Below are 17016 nucleotides of genomic sequence, written 5' to 3' on the forward strand. Positions count from 1 at the left end.
TTCTTTATTGTTCTAAATTAAACTATACTTACCATCACGCCCATTCCAGCTGAAGCCAACGATCTCCTGCAATAAAAGAAAAATAATAAACCAACCTCATCCTTACCTTTCCATGGTTCCCACGACAGCTTCAGCTCTGCTACATCGAGATGACAGGCTGGACCGCAGCAGAACGCTGCCATCCAGCCTGTCATGCCGCAGACACTGAGAAGAGCAGGCATGCTTGCGCTCCTCAGTGTCTCGCTGTGACGGCATCCAGATGAGCCGAGGTCATGTCCAATGAACTCGGCTCACCTCATGCACGTCACTGACAGCGTGGGAAAATTCTCACGCTGAAGTGCTGAGTGCAGGAGAATTCTCCCACGCTGTCAGTGACGTGCATGAGGTGAGCTCATGTCCAATGAACTCAGCTCACCTCATGCACCTCACTGACAGCGTGGGAAAATTCTCCTGCACTCAGCGCTTCAGCGTGAGAATTCTCCCACGCTGTAAGTGACGTGCATGAGGTGAGCCGAGTTCATTGGACATGACCTCGGCTCATCTTTATGCCGTCACAGAGAGACAATGTGGAGCGCAAGCAAGCCTGCGCTTCTCAGTGTCTGCGGGATGACAGGCTGGATGGCAGCTTTCTCCTGCGGTCCAGCCTGTCATCTCGATGTAGCAGAGCTGGAGCTGTCCTGGGAACCATGGAAAGGTAAGGATGAGGTTGCTTTATTATTTTATTTTTATTACAGGAGATCGTTGGCTTCAGCTGGAATGGGCGTGACGGTAAGTATGGTTTAATTTAGAACAATAAAGAATTGTGTCTTTATTTCAATTAAAGGACTTTATTCTGGGTGTTTGTGTTTTTTTTAACTTTGACTATGGGGTTAGTAATGGGGGTGTCTTATAGACGCCTCTCCATTACTAACCTGGGCCTGATGTCAGCTGGCATTATAAGCTGACATCAACCCCAGCCGTATTACCCCCTGCCACCGCACCAGGGCAGCGTGGAAGAGCGAGGCTAAGTGCCAGAATTGGCGCATCCTATGAATGCGCCATTTCTGGGGCGGCTGACGGCTGGTGTTTCTAGCCTGGGAGGGGGCCAATATTCATGGCTCCCTTCCTGGGCTATTAATATCAGCCCCCAGCTGTCTGCCTAGCCTTTGCTAGCTATTAAATTAGGGGGGACCCCACGTCATTTTTTGGGGGGGGTCCCCCATTTTAATAGCTAGTAAAGGCTATGTATTCAGCTGGGGGCTGATATTAGTAGCCTGGGAAGCTCCGTGGGTATTACCCCCTTCCCAGGCTTCAAACATCTGCCCCAGCTGTCTGCTTAACCTCCGCTAGAGCCTAAAATTAAGGGGAACCCCACGCCAATTTTTTTAATAATAAATCCTTTATTTTAATACTAAATGACAAGTACAGTAACCAACACTGTCACTGTACTTCATATATATGTGACTGACATGTTTCTATCTATCTAATCTATGTGTGAAGCTCTGTTCTGTCTGTTATAAATTGTCGGGTACAGATGCTGAATTGCCGGCCGGCTTTCTTAAAGAGACGGTGCATGAAAACACTATTATTTTTTTTAATAAATCCTTTACACTAAATGACAAGTACAGTAAGCAACACTGTCACTGTACTTCATATATATGTGACTGACATGTTTCTATCTATCTAATCTATGTGTGATTCTCTATTCCTTCTAATCTAAATTGTTGGGTACAGATGCTGAATTGCCGGCCGGCTTTTTTAAAGAGACGGTGCATGAAAACACTATTATTTTTTTTGATAAATCCTTTACGCTAAATGACAAATACAGTAAGCAGCACTTTCACTGTACTTCGTATATATGTGGCTGACATGTTTATATCTATCTAATCTATGTGTGAAGCTCTATTCTTTCGGTTCTAAATTGTCGGGTACCGGTGTATGCCGCTGCTGAATTGCCGGCTTTTCGTGTTTCACTGTGAGCACAGTTCCCATCGATTTGGGCAATCACTCTAATGCCATAACCACCATGGCTGTGGCATTACAGTGAGTGGCAGACAATCCCTGCATGATTGGTGCTCTAAATAGCGCCAGACATGCAGGACACGCTTTTGGTGCACGAACAGTTATCGAACATAACCTCGAACAGCCGAATTTTTTCCAAATCGTTCGGGTTCGTCGAACAACTCGAACACCGCCCAAAACAGCTCGAATTTGAGATTGGCGAACAGTTCTAGTCGAACACCGCTCATCTCTAGTCATAATACACTTCCACAAACTTGTGCTGACTTTGATAGATCTCTATTCTTTGAATAAAATAGGTCACCCACTCACACCTGTTTGTCATCCCACTGATTGATTGAAAACACCAGATTCTAATTTCACCTTCAAACTATTTGCTAATCCTATTGGTTCACATACTTTTGCCACTCTCAAACATGTGATATTGGATCATATTCCTTATTTAAAATATGACAAAGTCTAATATTTTTGACTCGTTTGTTTGATTTGATTCTCTTTATCTACTATTAGGACTTGTATGAAAATCTGATGTAGTTTCTGGTTAAATTTATTCAGAAATATTGAAAGTTCTGAAGGTTCAGAAATTTTTATACACTACTGTAGTCCAAACAATATAAAAGAAAGAAAAAGTAGTGTGGAATTGCAAAGTAGCTATACACAGACACTGAAGACTTTCACATATAAGTAAAACCATTTACCAAACCTTTTTTAAAAATTGTAATTCCCTTTGTTCCTCATTGCAAGTCATTGATCTACTCCATGATTTAAATATTTATTGACTTCTTGATTTTGGAGGTTTTAATTCTCGTTAGCATTAATCATTTGTGATCTGTACATCTAGGCATAAGTAACATATATGAACTTAACACGTTATTACATTTTATTATTATTAGCTGCCATCAATGTAAAGTGTGAGAGGTTTAATATCAGAAAATAAAGAGTATTGAGGGTATTTTTTTACAAATCTGATGTTATCTACAGTACATATATATATATATACAGTCATATGAAAAAGTTTGGGCACCCCTATTAATCTTAAGCTTAATGTTCTATAAAAATTGGTGTTTTTGCAACAGCTATTTCAGTTTGATATATGTAATAACTGTTGGATACAGTAATGTTTCTGCCTTGAAATGAGGTTCATTGTACTAACAGAAAATGTGCAATCTGCATTCAAACAAAATTTGACAGGTGCATAAGTATGGGCACCTCACCAGAAAAGTGACATTAATAGTTAGTAGATCCTCCTTTTGCAAAAATAACAGCCTCTAGTCGCTTCCTGTAGCTTTTAATGAGTTCCTGGATCCTGGATGAAGGTATTTTTGACCATTCCTCTTTACAAAACAATTCCAGTTCAGTTAAGTTTGATGGTCGCCGAGCATGGACAGCCCTCTTCAAATGATCCCACAGATGTTCAATGATATTCAGGTCTGTGGACTGGGATGGCCATTCCAGAACATTGTAGTTGTTCCTCTGCATGAATGCCTGAGTAGATTTGGAGCGGTGTTTTGGATCATTGTCTTGCTGAAAGATCCATCCACTTTGTAACTTCATATTTATCACTGATTCTTGAACACTATTGTCAAGAATCTGCTGATACTGAGTGGAATCCATGCGTCCCTCAACTTTAACAAGATTCCCAGTGCCAGCATTGACCACACAGCCCCAAAGCATGATGGAACCTCCACCAAATTTTACTGTGGGTAGCAAGTGTTTTTCTTGGAATGCTGTGTTTTTTTGCCACCATGCATAACGCCTTTTTGTATGACCAAATAACTCAATCTTGATTTCATCAGTCCACAGGACCTTCTTCCAAAAAGAAATTGGCTTCTCCAAATGTGCTTTTGCATACCTCAGCCAACTCTCTTTGTGGCGTGCTTGCAGAAACGGCTTCTTTCGCATCACTCTCCCATACAGCTTCTCCTTGTGCAAAGTGCCTTGTATAGTTGACCGATGCACAGTGACACCATCTGCAGCAAGTTGATGCTGCAGCTCTCTGGAGGTGGTCTGAGGATTGTCCTTGACTGATCTCACCATTCTTCTTCTCTGCCTTTCTGATGTTTTTCTTGGCCTGCCACTTCTGGCCTTAACAAGAACTGTCCCTGTGTTCTTCCATTTCCTTACTATGTTCCTCACAGTGGAAACTGACAGGTTAAATCTCTGAGACAGCTTTTTGTATGCTTCCCCTGAACAACTATGTTGAATAATCTTTGTTTTCAGATCATTTGACAGTTGTTTTGAGGAGCACATGATGCCACTCTTCAGAGGAGATTCAAACAGGAGAACAACTTGCAAGTGGCCACTTTAAGTAGCTTTTCTCATGATTGCATACACCTGGCTATAAAGTTCAAAGCTCCATGAGGTTACAAAACCAAAAAAAGTGCTTTAGTAAGTCAGTAAAAAGTAGGTAGGAGTATTTAAAACAAGAAAATGATAAGGGTGCCCATACTTATGCACCTTTCAAATTTTGTTAGAATGCAGATTGCACATTTTCTGTTAGTACAATAAACCTCATTTCAAGGCAGAAACATTACTGTGTCCAACAGTTATTACATATATCAAACTGAAATAGCTGTTGCAAAAACACCAATTTTTATAAAACATTAAGCTTAAGATTAATAGGGGTGCCCAAACTTTTTCATATGACTGTATATGTATATATATATATATATATATATATATATATATATATATATATATATATATATATATATATATATATATATATATATATATATATATATATATGCAAGAAGTGTGAAAATTGTCCTCAAACTTCTATAAGTTAAAGTAGGTGTTTGTGGATGGATCTAATATTATTTTTTTATGGATAAATATTTTTTTAAACACTTCACCTGCAACTAAATTTTAGTTTATTTGGCAGAGCTTGGATGTGATTAAAAATATTATTTGCAGAAAATGAGGTAGCTGCGTGCATCCAGTAGATGAGAATATTTCATAATTCATGAGCAAAAGCTGAGCCCAGTTAACGTATTACCTATATAGCACCAACTTATGTTGCAGTGTAGTACTGGGAATGTATTCAGTCACATTAGTCTTTATTAACCTGGTGACTCACAGTTTTAATTCATTCCTATGTAAGTACCCACATGCTGTACTTGCTAAGGTCATTAGTCTTGATCTTACGAGGCTCGTCAGCAGTCTGCAGTTGGTCCATAAACTTTCCGCTTCTACCAGGCAGCGCTTTGCTGGATGTCGGAGAAAGCATGAAACAAATGTCAGAAGTGAAGGACTCTCTTGATATTAATGTCAAGCAGAACTTCATCGATCCTCTGCAGTCCTTACAAGACAAAGACTTGAAAGAAATTGTGGTAAGTATTCATCATTTACCAAATGCAAATAGAAAAGTATAATTGGAAGAAGACTTGAATTTCTTTTTTGTGTTTGTCATTGTGTTTGGCTTTAAAAGCTGCATAATAACAACATGTGTGATTCCAACCTAAGATTGGTGGACGTCCAATCGCTGGGACACCAGTTTTAGGAGGTGTGGAAAAAATGCTGCAAAATTAGAGTGCTTTCAAAAATAGAAATGTTAATAGTTTATTTTTATTAATTAACAAAATGCAAAGTAAATGAACAAGACAGAAATCTAAATCAAATTTATAGTTGGTGTGACCACCTTTTGCCTCCAAAACAGCATAAAATCTTCTAGATACACTTGCTGAAAGTCAGGGATTTTATAGATTATAGTCAACTGTATGGATAACAAATTATACCAAACAGGTGATAATAATCATCATTTGAATATGTAGGTTGAAACCGTCATTAACTGAAACAGAAACAGCTGTGTGGGAGGCTTACAGATGGTTGAGGAAAAGCCAAACTCTGCTACATAAGGCTATGTGCCCACGATGCAGAAATGCTGCATATTTTTTACGCTTCTCCCTGGCAGGAAAAACGCATGCGTTTTTTTACATGCGTTTTTCCCGCCAGGTAGAAGCGTTTGTCAAGCGTTTTTGCATCCATTTCTTCATGCGGGTTATCAAGCGCTTTTCCAAGCGATTTTAGCATCACTTAGAAAAGTGCTTGACAACTTGGTCACACTATATAAATCTATGCAACCGGCATGGATTTATAGTAGTGTGACCAAGTTACTTAAAAAAAAGAATAAGAATGGTAAAAAATAAAAAAATAAAGTTTATACTCACCTTCCGGTGTCCTCCCGGTGTTATCTCCGCTGCGTCCGGTGTGTTGGGCGGCTCGCGCTGCGGTGACGTCATTGAGCCATGTGATGGGTCACATGACTCAGTGACGTCATGGCATGTCCTTCACAATAGCGTGAGCAGTGCAAGAGACCGGACGGAGCAGACAAAACACCGGGAAGACATCGGAAGGTGAGTATAAACTTTATTTTTTATTTTAAATTCTTTTTTTTACACTTTCTATGGTACCCAGGTCTGGATTAGAGTCTCCTGTCCTCCAGACTTGGGTACCATCCGCACATAGAAACGCATAATATCCGTGTGTACAAATGTACTGACACGGATATTATGCGTTTCAATGCAAGTCAATGGCGGCAATTACGCTGCATGTCCGCAAAATTAATGGACATGCTGCGGATTTTTGAGTGCAGCATAAACGCTGCGGAAAAATCCGCAGCATGGGCATTGACATTGCGGCTTGTCATTGGGGACCATGGGGGGCGGAAGTTCCGCAGCATAAACGCTTGGAAAACGCATAGTGGGCACACAGCCTAAGTGTAGTTGCTTCATGTAAGGGTAAGTCATACACCGTGCACAGCAACAAGACACAAGGTGCTTATACTAAATCAGAAGGGTCTTTTCCAGACAAAGATTTCAAAGCAGATGGGGGTTTCAAGATGTGCTGTTCAAGCTTTTTTGAAGAAGCACAAAAAGATGGGCGACTTTGAGGGCTGTGGATGCAGTGGTCAGCCAAGGAAACTTTGTGCAGGTGATGAAAGACACATCGTGTTTATTTCTCTTTGAGATTGGAAGATGTCCAGCAGTGACATCAAGCGCAGAACAGACCTGGCTGCAACCATTGGGACCCAGCTGCACCCATCTACTGATTGAAGAAGTAACCTTTGATATAGAAACAAGGCCAAACAGCTCAACTATGCATGAAAAACATAGGAAACGGGGTGCAGAAAAATGGCAGCGGGTGCTCTAGACTAATAAGTCAAAATTTGAAATATTTGGCTGTAACAGAAATTAGTTTGTTTGCCTAACAGCTGGAGAGTGATACAATGAGTGTGTGTAGGCAAAGTGAAGCATGGTGGTGGTTCCTTGCAATTTGGAGATTGAATTTCTATGAATACAGTAGAGTTGGGGATTTGGTCAGGATTAATGGTGTCCTCAATACTGAGAAATGCAGGCAGAATTATTCATCATGCAGTATCACAAGGGAGGCTTCAGATTAGCTCCAAATTTATTCTTCACAGGACAACAACACTGAACATACAGCCAATGTCATTAAGAACTGACTTAAGGATATAGAAGAGTAAGGAGCCCCGGAAGTGATGATATGGTCTCCACAGAGCCCAGATCTCAACATCATCAAATATGTGTAGGATTACATGAAGAAAAAACAGAAGGATTTGTACAGTTCTACATCTACAAAAGAACTGTGGTTTGTTCTACAAGATGTTTGTAACAACCTCTCTACTGAGCTCCTTCTAAAACTGTGTGGAAGTGTACTTAAAAGAATCAATTGGGCTTTGAAGGCAAAGGGTGGTCACACGATAAATTGATTTAATTTGTATTTTTCTATTGTTCATTCAGTTTGTATTTTTTTATTGATAAAAATAAACAACGTTTCTGTTTTGGAAAGTAGTTTTATTTAGCAGCATTTTTTCCTCACCTGCCTCAAACATTTGCACAGTTCTGTTAATGATAAATGTTTCCAGCTAAAATACCTCTGGAGGACACCGTGATCAGCAAATCAGTATTATATTACTCAGTACGTGTAAATGAATTAAAGTTCTGAGTTTTTTTGTATTTCTAATTTTCAGTATCATCTGAAAAAGCTAGAAGGCCGTCGCTTAGATTATGATTATAAGAAGAAGCGACAAGGAAAGATTCCAGATGAAGAAATTCGACTAGCGGTGGAAAAATTTGATGAATCTAAAGAACTGGCAGAGAGAAGCATGTTTAATTTTCTAGAAAATGATGTAAGTATAGACAGTATTGTTTCTAAAGCAAAATACTCATACATTCCTTTACGTATTTACTTCCCATAAGTACTGTATTTTCTGCCTTGTATACATCGTTTGCTACATTTTTAATGGCCTCATCCTACAGTATTTTCAACATATAAAGGTGTATTCTGATTGGCTGTGGCCTCATCCATTACTGTCCTAATGTCTATCTGTACTACATGTACTGTAGTGCACTTTACCTGTACAGCACTTTAGGCCTCATTCAGACATCGGTGATTTTTCTTATACTCAAAAAAAACAGACTGATTTTCATTGTGTTTGTCAAATTTTCCATCATAGTTTCATCAGATCTTCTCAACATAGATTGATAGAGGTTTCTCAAGCTGTTTCCTAGCAAACAAACATGAAAAAATGGACAGAACTAAAATGCAACTAGCGTGCCATCCATGTGCTGTCTGAGTTTTTCATGGACCCATAGTCTTGAATTGGTGAGTTTGATCTGTGACTAAGGTCAAAGACAGTCATGTCTCTATTTAATTTTTATTTTGGAGGCCTTTCAGTCTACAAACAAACACGAACATGAGCATCCCTATAGGTTATAATGGGTGTGTGTTCCATTTGTGAACTCATTTATTAAAAACAAGTGTCTGAATGAGACCTTATTTGTACTACATGTACTATATGTACTACACTGCTTTCTATAAGCACTACTTTTACTGTAGTGCTCTTTATCTGTCATACAGGTATTGTACTGCTTTATGCGTGTATGTCATATACTATACTGTACTGCATATACTGCTATCTGTGGGTACTACATGTACAGTAGTGCACTTTACCTCTACTACATGTGCTGCTTTCTGTGTGTACTATATGTTCTATAGTGCACTCTACCTATACTGCTTTCTGTGGGTACTACATGTACAGTAGTGCACTTTACCTCTACTACATGTGCTGCTTTCTGTGTGTACTATATGTTCTATAGTGCACTCTACTTATACTGCTTTCTGTGGGTACTACATGTACAGTAGTGCACTTTACCTATACTACATGTACTGCTTTCTGTGTGTACTATTTGTTCTATAATGCACTCTACCTATACTGCTATCTGTGGGTACTACATGTACAGTAGTGCACTTTACCTCTACTACATGTACTGCTTTCTGTGTGTACTATATGTTCTATAGTGCACTCTACCTATACTGCTTTCTGTGGGTACTACATGTACAGTAGTGCACTTTACCTATACTACATGTACTGCTTTCTGTTGGAACTATATGTTCTATAGTGCACTCTACCTATACTGCTTTCTGTGGGTACTACATGTACAGTAGTGCACTTTACCTATACTACATGTACTGCTTTCTGTGTGTACTATATGTTCTATAGTGCACTCTACCTATACTGCTTTCTGTGGGTACTACATGTACTGTAGTGCACTTTACCTGTACTATATGTACTGCTTGTTCTTGACGGCTGTTATTCTGTGTTTTATTTACTTTACTACTTTGTATATTAGTGTGTATCCACTTTGTTTTTACTGTACGATGCTTGTATTATAGGTAGGGTCGCCAACATAATTTTTCCTTTTTTCTTTTTTTTTAAAATCTTAACAAAAAATCAGACTTTTATATTACAGTGAGTGTCCTGGAACAAATTAGGGACCACTGTACAGACAAAGTAGAAGGTGAAGTAGCTGTGTATACAGTACACAGGTAGCAGTTGGCAATACAGCTTAAGTAAGTAAGGTGTTTATACTGAATAAATCACTTCCTTCCATTATTGGTACAGTCACATGCTGACATACTGCAAACATTGTGTCAGACGGAAAGGAGGAATTAAGTGACAGCTATTCTGGGTGTTAAGGAAATAATTACCTCCTCGGAAGTGATAAAAAATATGTACTTATATGCTGAGCACAATACACAGCACATCATCGTGTGTAACACGTCATAGTATGGATGAAATATGAATGACATTGTGATCCATACTGAAGAACGCTGATCATGTGTTATTGTCTTCACTTCCACAGATATTAAGTGTTTTAATTTCGATAGACATCACCAAGCCCGTGTCAGTGACAATCTCACATTTTACATTACCACTTACATGTCACTTTGCTTCCCACACATTATTACATACAAATTTAATATCCTACCATTATTACTAGAGGTTAGTCCTGGCATTGAATCACACCACATGTATAAGCATTACTAGTTAAGGTCATGTTCACATGTTCAGTATTTGGTCAGTATTTTACATCAGTATTTGTAAGCCAAAACCAGGAGAGGAACAGTCAGAGGAAAAGTATAATAGAAACACGTCACCACTTCTGCATTTTTTACCGTGTGCACATGGCCTAACATGGGTGTTGGTCAGGGATACTTATCAGTAGATTTTTAGTTACATAGTTACATACATAGTTACATAGTTTATAAGGCCGAAAAAAGACAAGCGTCCATCCAGTTCAGCCTATTTCTTGTGCACTGCAGCTATTCCGCAGCGTTGATCCAGGGGAAGGCAACAAAAAACCATGAGGTATAGGCCAATTTACATCATTGAGGAAAAATTCACTTCCCGACACCAATCTGGCAGTCAGATTAAATCCCTGGATTAATTAACTAAGCATAAGATGTAATTTTATTGTTCTCAAGAAAGGCGTCCAGGCCTCTCTTGAACTCTTTAAGTGAGTTGGACATCACCACTTCCTCTCCCAGAGAGTTCCAGAGTCTCACGGCTCTGACCGTAAAGAATCCCCTTCTATGCTGGTGCAGGAACCTCCTTTCCTCCAGACGCATAGCGTACCCCCTCGTCTTTGTCACCATCCTTGGTATAAACAGGTCATGGGAGAGATCTCTGTACTGCTCCCTGATGTATTTATACATGTTTATGAGGTCTCCCTTAAGCCTTCTCTTTTCCAATGTAAATAGGCCTAATTTTAACAACCTCTCTGGGTATTCTAGTCCCTCCATTCCCTTTATTACCTTAGTCGCCCTCCTTTGTACCCTCTCTAGCTCCAATATGTCGTTCCTGAGCACCGGAGCCCAGAACTGTGCACAATATTCTAAGTGCGGCCTTACCAGTGCTTTACACAGAGGAAGAACAATGTTCTCATCATATGCCCCTATTCCTCTTCTGATGCATGCCATGACTCTATTTGCCTTCGCAGCTGCTGCCTGACACTGGGCACTCCAATTTAATTTGCTATTAACCAAGACGCCCAGGTCCTTCTCCATGTCAGATTTCCCCAACGGTTTCCCATTTAATATGTATGGGTGACTGCTGTTTTTCTTTCCCATGTGCATGACCTTACATTTATCGGCATTGAACCCCATTTGCCATTTTTTGGCCCAACTCCCCAATTTATCTAAATCCTCCTGTAGCTGTGCCCTATCCTCATCTGTATTAACTACTTTACAAAGTTTAGTATCATCTACAAATATTGCTATTTTACTATGCAACCCTTCCACTAGATCATTAATAAATATATTAAATAATATAGGGCCCAAGACAGACCCTTGAGGCACCCCGCTAGTAACCCTGACACACCCTGAGCTTACTCCATTGATAACCACCCTCTGCTTTCTATCACTCAGCCAGCTATTTACCCACTTGCACACATTATCCCCCAGACCAAGCATTCTCATTTTATAAACCAACCTTTTGTGTGGCACGGTATCAAACGCTTTGGAGAAGTCAAGGTATACAAAATCCACTGACTCTCCCCGGTCCAGCTGTAAGCTCACCTCCTCGTAGAAGGCCATCAGGTTTGTTTGGCAGGAGTGATCCCTCATGAATCCATGTTGATATGGAGTTAGACAGTTATTATCATTAAGATATTCTACAATAGCATCTCTGAGAAATCCTTCAAACAATTTACCCACAACAGACGTTAAGCTTACTGGTCTATAGTTCCCAGGGTCACTTTTAGTGAAATTAGCTTTATCTGTAGATGCTAAATATATCTTAAGAGCAGAATGAAATTTCGTATTTTATAGGTTTAGCAAACAAGAAATATGTTTAGTTGAGCCAAAAAAAATAATTTTACATTTGAAATTCTTGAGCTTTACAGCACCAGCCTGTGATTGAGCTTATTTTTCACATGCTGTGGTCAGACTTCTAAGTCTTCTATGAATTGACAACCCTTGTAAAGCAGGGGTGCACAACCTGCGCCCCTCACCTTTATGGCCACAGCCATGCCTGACAGTGTATGGTGGCCGCTCATATGTATTTTCCATGATGGGGAGTAAAGGAGGGTTAGGGAGCACTGTAAGGATGGGTAACTATGACTAAGTCATCGTCTATTAAACCAAGAAGAAAATGTGCAGGATATGAATAATCCCAATAAAGCATACCCATTTTTATTGAATTTCATTAAAACTATATGAATAAATATATAGAAGATGCCAAAATACACAGACACATGAGTAACATGGTGGATGAGCCATATACATATATATCTGTGTCCTGCAGACATGAATCGTATAAATATAAGGCTGAGGAATCACACAAAAAAATAATATATGAAGACAACAATGTCAAGAAAATGGTAATAAGTCACAGGGTGAGAAGATAAGTAATAAAAGTAACTGTGGACAAAATAAGATCACCCTGGTGAAGTACCGATTCCATAAGTGCCTAGGAGAGTATTCGCACAGTGCAGTGGCTGGATACCTGATGCAAGTTTCTCAACTGCTTCATTTTGTTTGTATCTTGCACATTTTCTTCTTCGTTTATTATGCTATATATTTGTATTGGGATGATTTTATTTTTGGCTTTGGGCCACCGCTTTTTGGATTCTCTAAGACCAGGTTCACGTGGTCAGTATTTGGTCAGTATTTTACCTCAGTATTTGTAAGCCAAAACCAGGAGAGGAACAATCAGAGGAAAAGTATAATAGAAACGTCACCACTTCTGTACTTTTCACCCACTCCTGATTTTGGCTTACAAATACTGATGGAAAATACTGACCAAATACTGAGCGTCTGAACGTGGTCTAAGTCATAGTCTAGTAAAGGAGTAGATAAGTTAAAGAAATGGCCATGCACGAGTGCTGCCATAGTCATTGTCATTTATGGGAGAATGGAAACAGTGAACTGTCAGCGTCTCCCATAAACAACAATGGAGAAAGCTGAATCCATCTGCTCTTCCTTTCTGTATTGTGAACAGGAGAGAAGTGGACCTCAATCCTGATAGGTGGAAGTCTTAAAAATGCAATTCTTCACCTTTTTGATATTTATGGTGTAATGTTTATGATTTTTATTGTGGCTCCTGGAGTTGGTTCAGTGTGGCCCTTGGACCAAAAAATATTGTGGGCCCTTGTCGTATCGGGGTATTGTCAGTTATTACCTATCTAGTTGATAACTTGCTGATTGTTGTGAGTCTGACCATTAGGACCTCTACTGATTCCAAGGATGGAGCTTTGCTATCTTTGGCAGCACACAGCTATTTCCACCTGCCTGTCCAGTACTGATTTGTGGGGCACTTCAGAGCACCATTTTGCCTCCCCATGTCCAGCAGGAGACCCCCATAGCCTCCCCATGTCCAGCAGGAGACCCCCATAGCCTCCCCATGTCCAGCAGGAGACCCCCATAGCCTCCCCATGTCCAGCAACTGACCCCCCCATAGCCTCCCCATGTCCTGCAACTGACCCCCATAACCTCCCCATGTCCAGCAACTGACCTCCATAGCCTACCTATGTCCTGCAATTGATTCCCATAGCCTCCCAAAATCCAGCAACTGACCCCCATAGCCATGAAAAAAAAAACACCACATACTCACCTTGTTCCCGTTGCCCCGGCACTGTGCCTCTGCTCCTGTCTCCGATGCACAGTGCACAGCTCAGCTGAGCTGACGCGATGAAATGACGTCATTGCGTCAGCTATCTCACTCGCTGATTGGTGGAAGAAGGGACCAGCTGCAAATAAGGATACTGTAGCTAGGTTCTTCTGAAAGTGAATGGGAGCTTAGCTGCAGTACATGAGAACAGCTACTACGCAGTGTTTGGGGCTATGCTTTTCCAGCGTTTTCATCCTGATATTAACTGATCATTAGGGTGCCCCCCGGGAGTCAGACCCCCACCAATCTTTCCAATCTGTCATCGATATTGTGGTCACTGTCATCCCCTTTAATAATAAACCTGCGTTGATACATTATGTAATAGTGTAAATAGAAAGTCCTTATTATACGCCTTTTATTACAACCCCTGGCAAAAATTATGGAATCACCGGGCTCGGAGGATGTTTATTCAGTTGTTTAATGTTGTTGGAAAAAAAGAAGACCTAATCTTGATTTCTTTTAGTGTTTCTTAAAGCCCTAAAGTTGCCATTTGAAATGACTTTAGTTTTGTTCCATGTCTGTGATCTGCTTTTTTTCAACAACATTAAACAACTGAATGAACATCCTCCGAACCCGGTGATTCCATAATTTTTGCCAGGGTTGTAGAATCTCTTCCTTTACAAACTGGAGAACTCTGATGATAGAGCAGGGAGGCTGCAGGGAATTATAATTGCTTATCAGACACCGCTTTGTTCCATACTGTATACACTAGATGTACCAAAGCAAAGGCAGACATAGATGTGACCTGGTTTAGCAAACCAGACATTTATATATAGTAGAAATAGCAAATAAATGGGAAGCCACAACAGCCATGTAAGAATAAGGTAAAAAACTTTATTAATATAAGAGATAGACAATTGTAACAAAATAAGTTAAAATCTTAAAGGAGTGTAATTCGAGGCCAGAATGTACAACCAAAAAATAACTACAATACCATGCATAAGGACGATAGAAAAATAAATAGCTGGTCTAAAAGATAAACTAAATAAACCCCAAAGATAGATATGTTTGAATAGGTCAAGAGTAGAACAAAATTCTATAGTGGTGGAGTCCGGATGAAATAAAGAAAAGTGCAAATACAAATAAATAATGGTCCACGTGGACCCAGATTCACCAACAGTAGGATATGGAACAAAATAAACCTCAAACTGACACAATGAAAGTATTCGTAGATAATGGTCCAAGTGGACTCAGATTGTTCACAATAGAGTATGGGGAAAATTACATGAAAATAATGCCCTCTAGTGGTCCATATATTTAAAATACATAGAAAACATGTATGATAAATAAAGAGATGATAACCTGTAGTGAGGCCTCTGGTCCCTTACTGCCTATGCCTTATTTCATCCAGACTCCACCACAATAGATTTTTATTCTACTATTGACTTATTGAATTTCTTTGGAACTTGATTGGGGCTTCTTATCCACCATCCAGACTATCTTGCGTTGCAACCTTACATCAATTTTTCTCTGCCGTCCACGTCCAGGGAGATTAGCTACAGTGCCATGGGTTGTAAACTTCTTGATTATTTTGCGCATCATGGACAAAGGAACATCAAGATCTCTGGAGATGGACTTGTAACCTTAAGATAGTTGATATTTTTAAACAATTTTAGTTCTCAAGTCCTCAGACAGTTCTCTTCTCCTCTTTCTGTTCTCCATGCTTAGTGTGGCTCACAGACAAAAGAGTGAGTCAACTTCTCTCCTTTTTATTTGGTTTCGTGTGTGATTTTCATATTGCCCACACCTGTTACTTGCCACAGGTGAGTTTGAACAAGCTTCACATGCTTGAAACAAAGTTGTGTACCCACAATTTTGGAAAGGTGTCAACAGTTTGTCCGGCCAATTTTTGGGATTTAGTGTGAAATGATGTCCAATTTGCCATTTTTCCTGTTTTATTTTTTCTGTTCCAATACACACAAAGGAAAAAACATGTGTATAACAAAACATCTGTAATTGCAATAAATTTCTGGGAGAAATACTTCATTTTTTGGAATAATTTCAAGGGTGCCAACACTTTCGGCCATGATTGTACATCCATAAGAATGAGCTTATTAAGGTGTGCTTACTTGTATCACAGGAATCTAAAATTAATCGAATATCTTCATTGATATTCAGTGGGAATAATATTAGGTCTGATTACAATAAATTATGAGTGAAACCACACATGCTGTAATTTTATGCCTTTGACTAATTCGCCACAAAATTTGCATGTCTCGTATGCAGATTTTGATGCGGAGTTGCCATGGAAATGCAGAAGAATTACCAATGGCTAACTGCAATTTTTCCTCTTAAATTAACATTAAAATGTTTAGAGGTGTTGATTTTGTGGTGGAATTGTCTGGGCCCTTTTAGGCTTGTGTGAATTCAGCCTAAACTGGAAAACAGGCGACTTTGTTTTGTGGTCCACGATGCCCGGGCCGAGAGCTGGTCCCCTGACCTGAACTAACTGCCACATATGGAGCCGCTAGTTGAGGTCAGAAGCCCCGCAGTCAGTGCAGGCAATGTGAGCTGAGCTCAGACTGCTTGGATGAGATGAGCACATGTATGGTCCGTGTGCACCACAGCCCGCACCCGGCCCTTTAGGCCACGTTCACATGTTAAGTATTTGATGCGTTTTTTACCTCAGTATTTGTAAGCCAAAACCAGGAGTGGGTGATAAATACAGAAGTGGTGACGTGTTTTTATTATACTTTTCCTCTGATTGTTCCACTCCTGGTTTTGATTTACAAATACTGATGTAAAAAACTGATCAAATACTGAACATGTGAATGTGGCCCTATAGCCAGTGCAACATTGCACATGGGCGATTTTCTACACCTCGTGGAAAAAAAATCACAACATGCACCATGCTGGTTCATTGTACAGACTAGAATAGTACATGTAATGGAAGGCAGCCGCGGCACCCATCTGTAAAGTGGACGAACACACGGAGCTGCACATCCACAATATGCTGACATTACTGGTCCCTGTTTACATTCAGCTGTCTGAGCAAGGCCTAAGGCTGGGTTCAGAGACATCCACAAATTGTGGACATGGCGGCA

General features: G+C 39.9%; 1 protein-coding gene across 2 annotated transcripts in view; it reads left to right on the forward strand.

Moving 5' to 3' along the window:
* SH3GL3 (SH3 domain containing GRB2 like 3, endophilin A3) overlaps nt 1-17016 on the forward strand; it is a 97319-nt gene that overhangs the window by 66106 nt on the left and 14197 nt on the right. For both annotated transcript variants that reach the window (XM_073653127.1, XM_073653126.1), the window contains 2 exons: nt 5197-5330; nt 7991-8149. In XM_073653127.1, coding sequence (XP_073509228.1) covers nt 5197-5330; nt 7991-8149 — 293 coding nt within the window. The remainder of the gene's footprint in view (nt 1-5196; nt 5331-7990; nt 8150-17016) is intronic.

This window comes from Phyllobates terribilis, unplaced genomic scaffold, assembly GCF_046119375.1.
Source record: "Phyllobates terribilis strain yellow unplaced genomic scaffold, ASM4611937v1 Scaffold_11__3_contigs__length_659146591, whole genome shotgun sequence".
Classification (NCBI taxonomy): Eukaryota; Metazoa; Chordata; class Amphibia; order Anura; family Dendrobatidae; genus Phyllobates; species Phyllobates terribilis.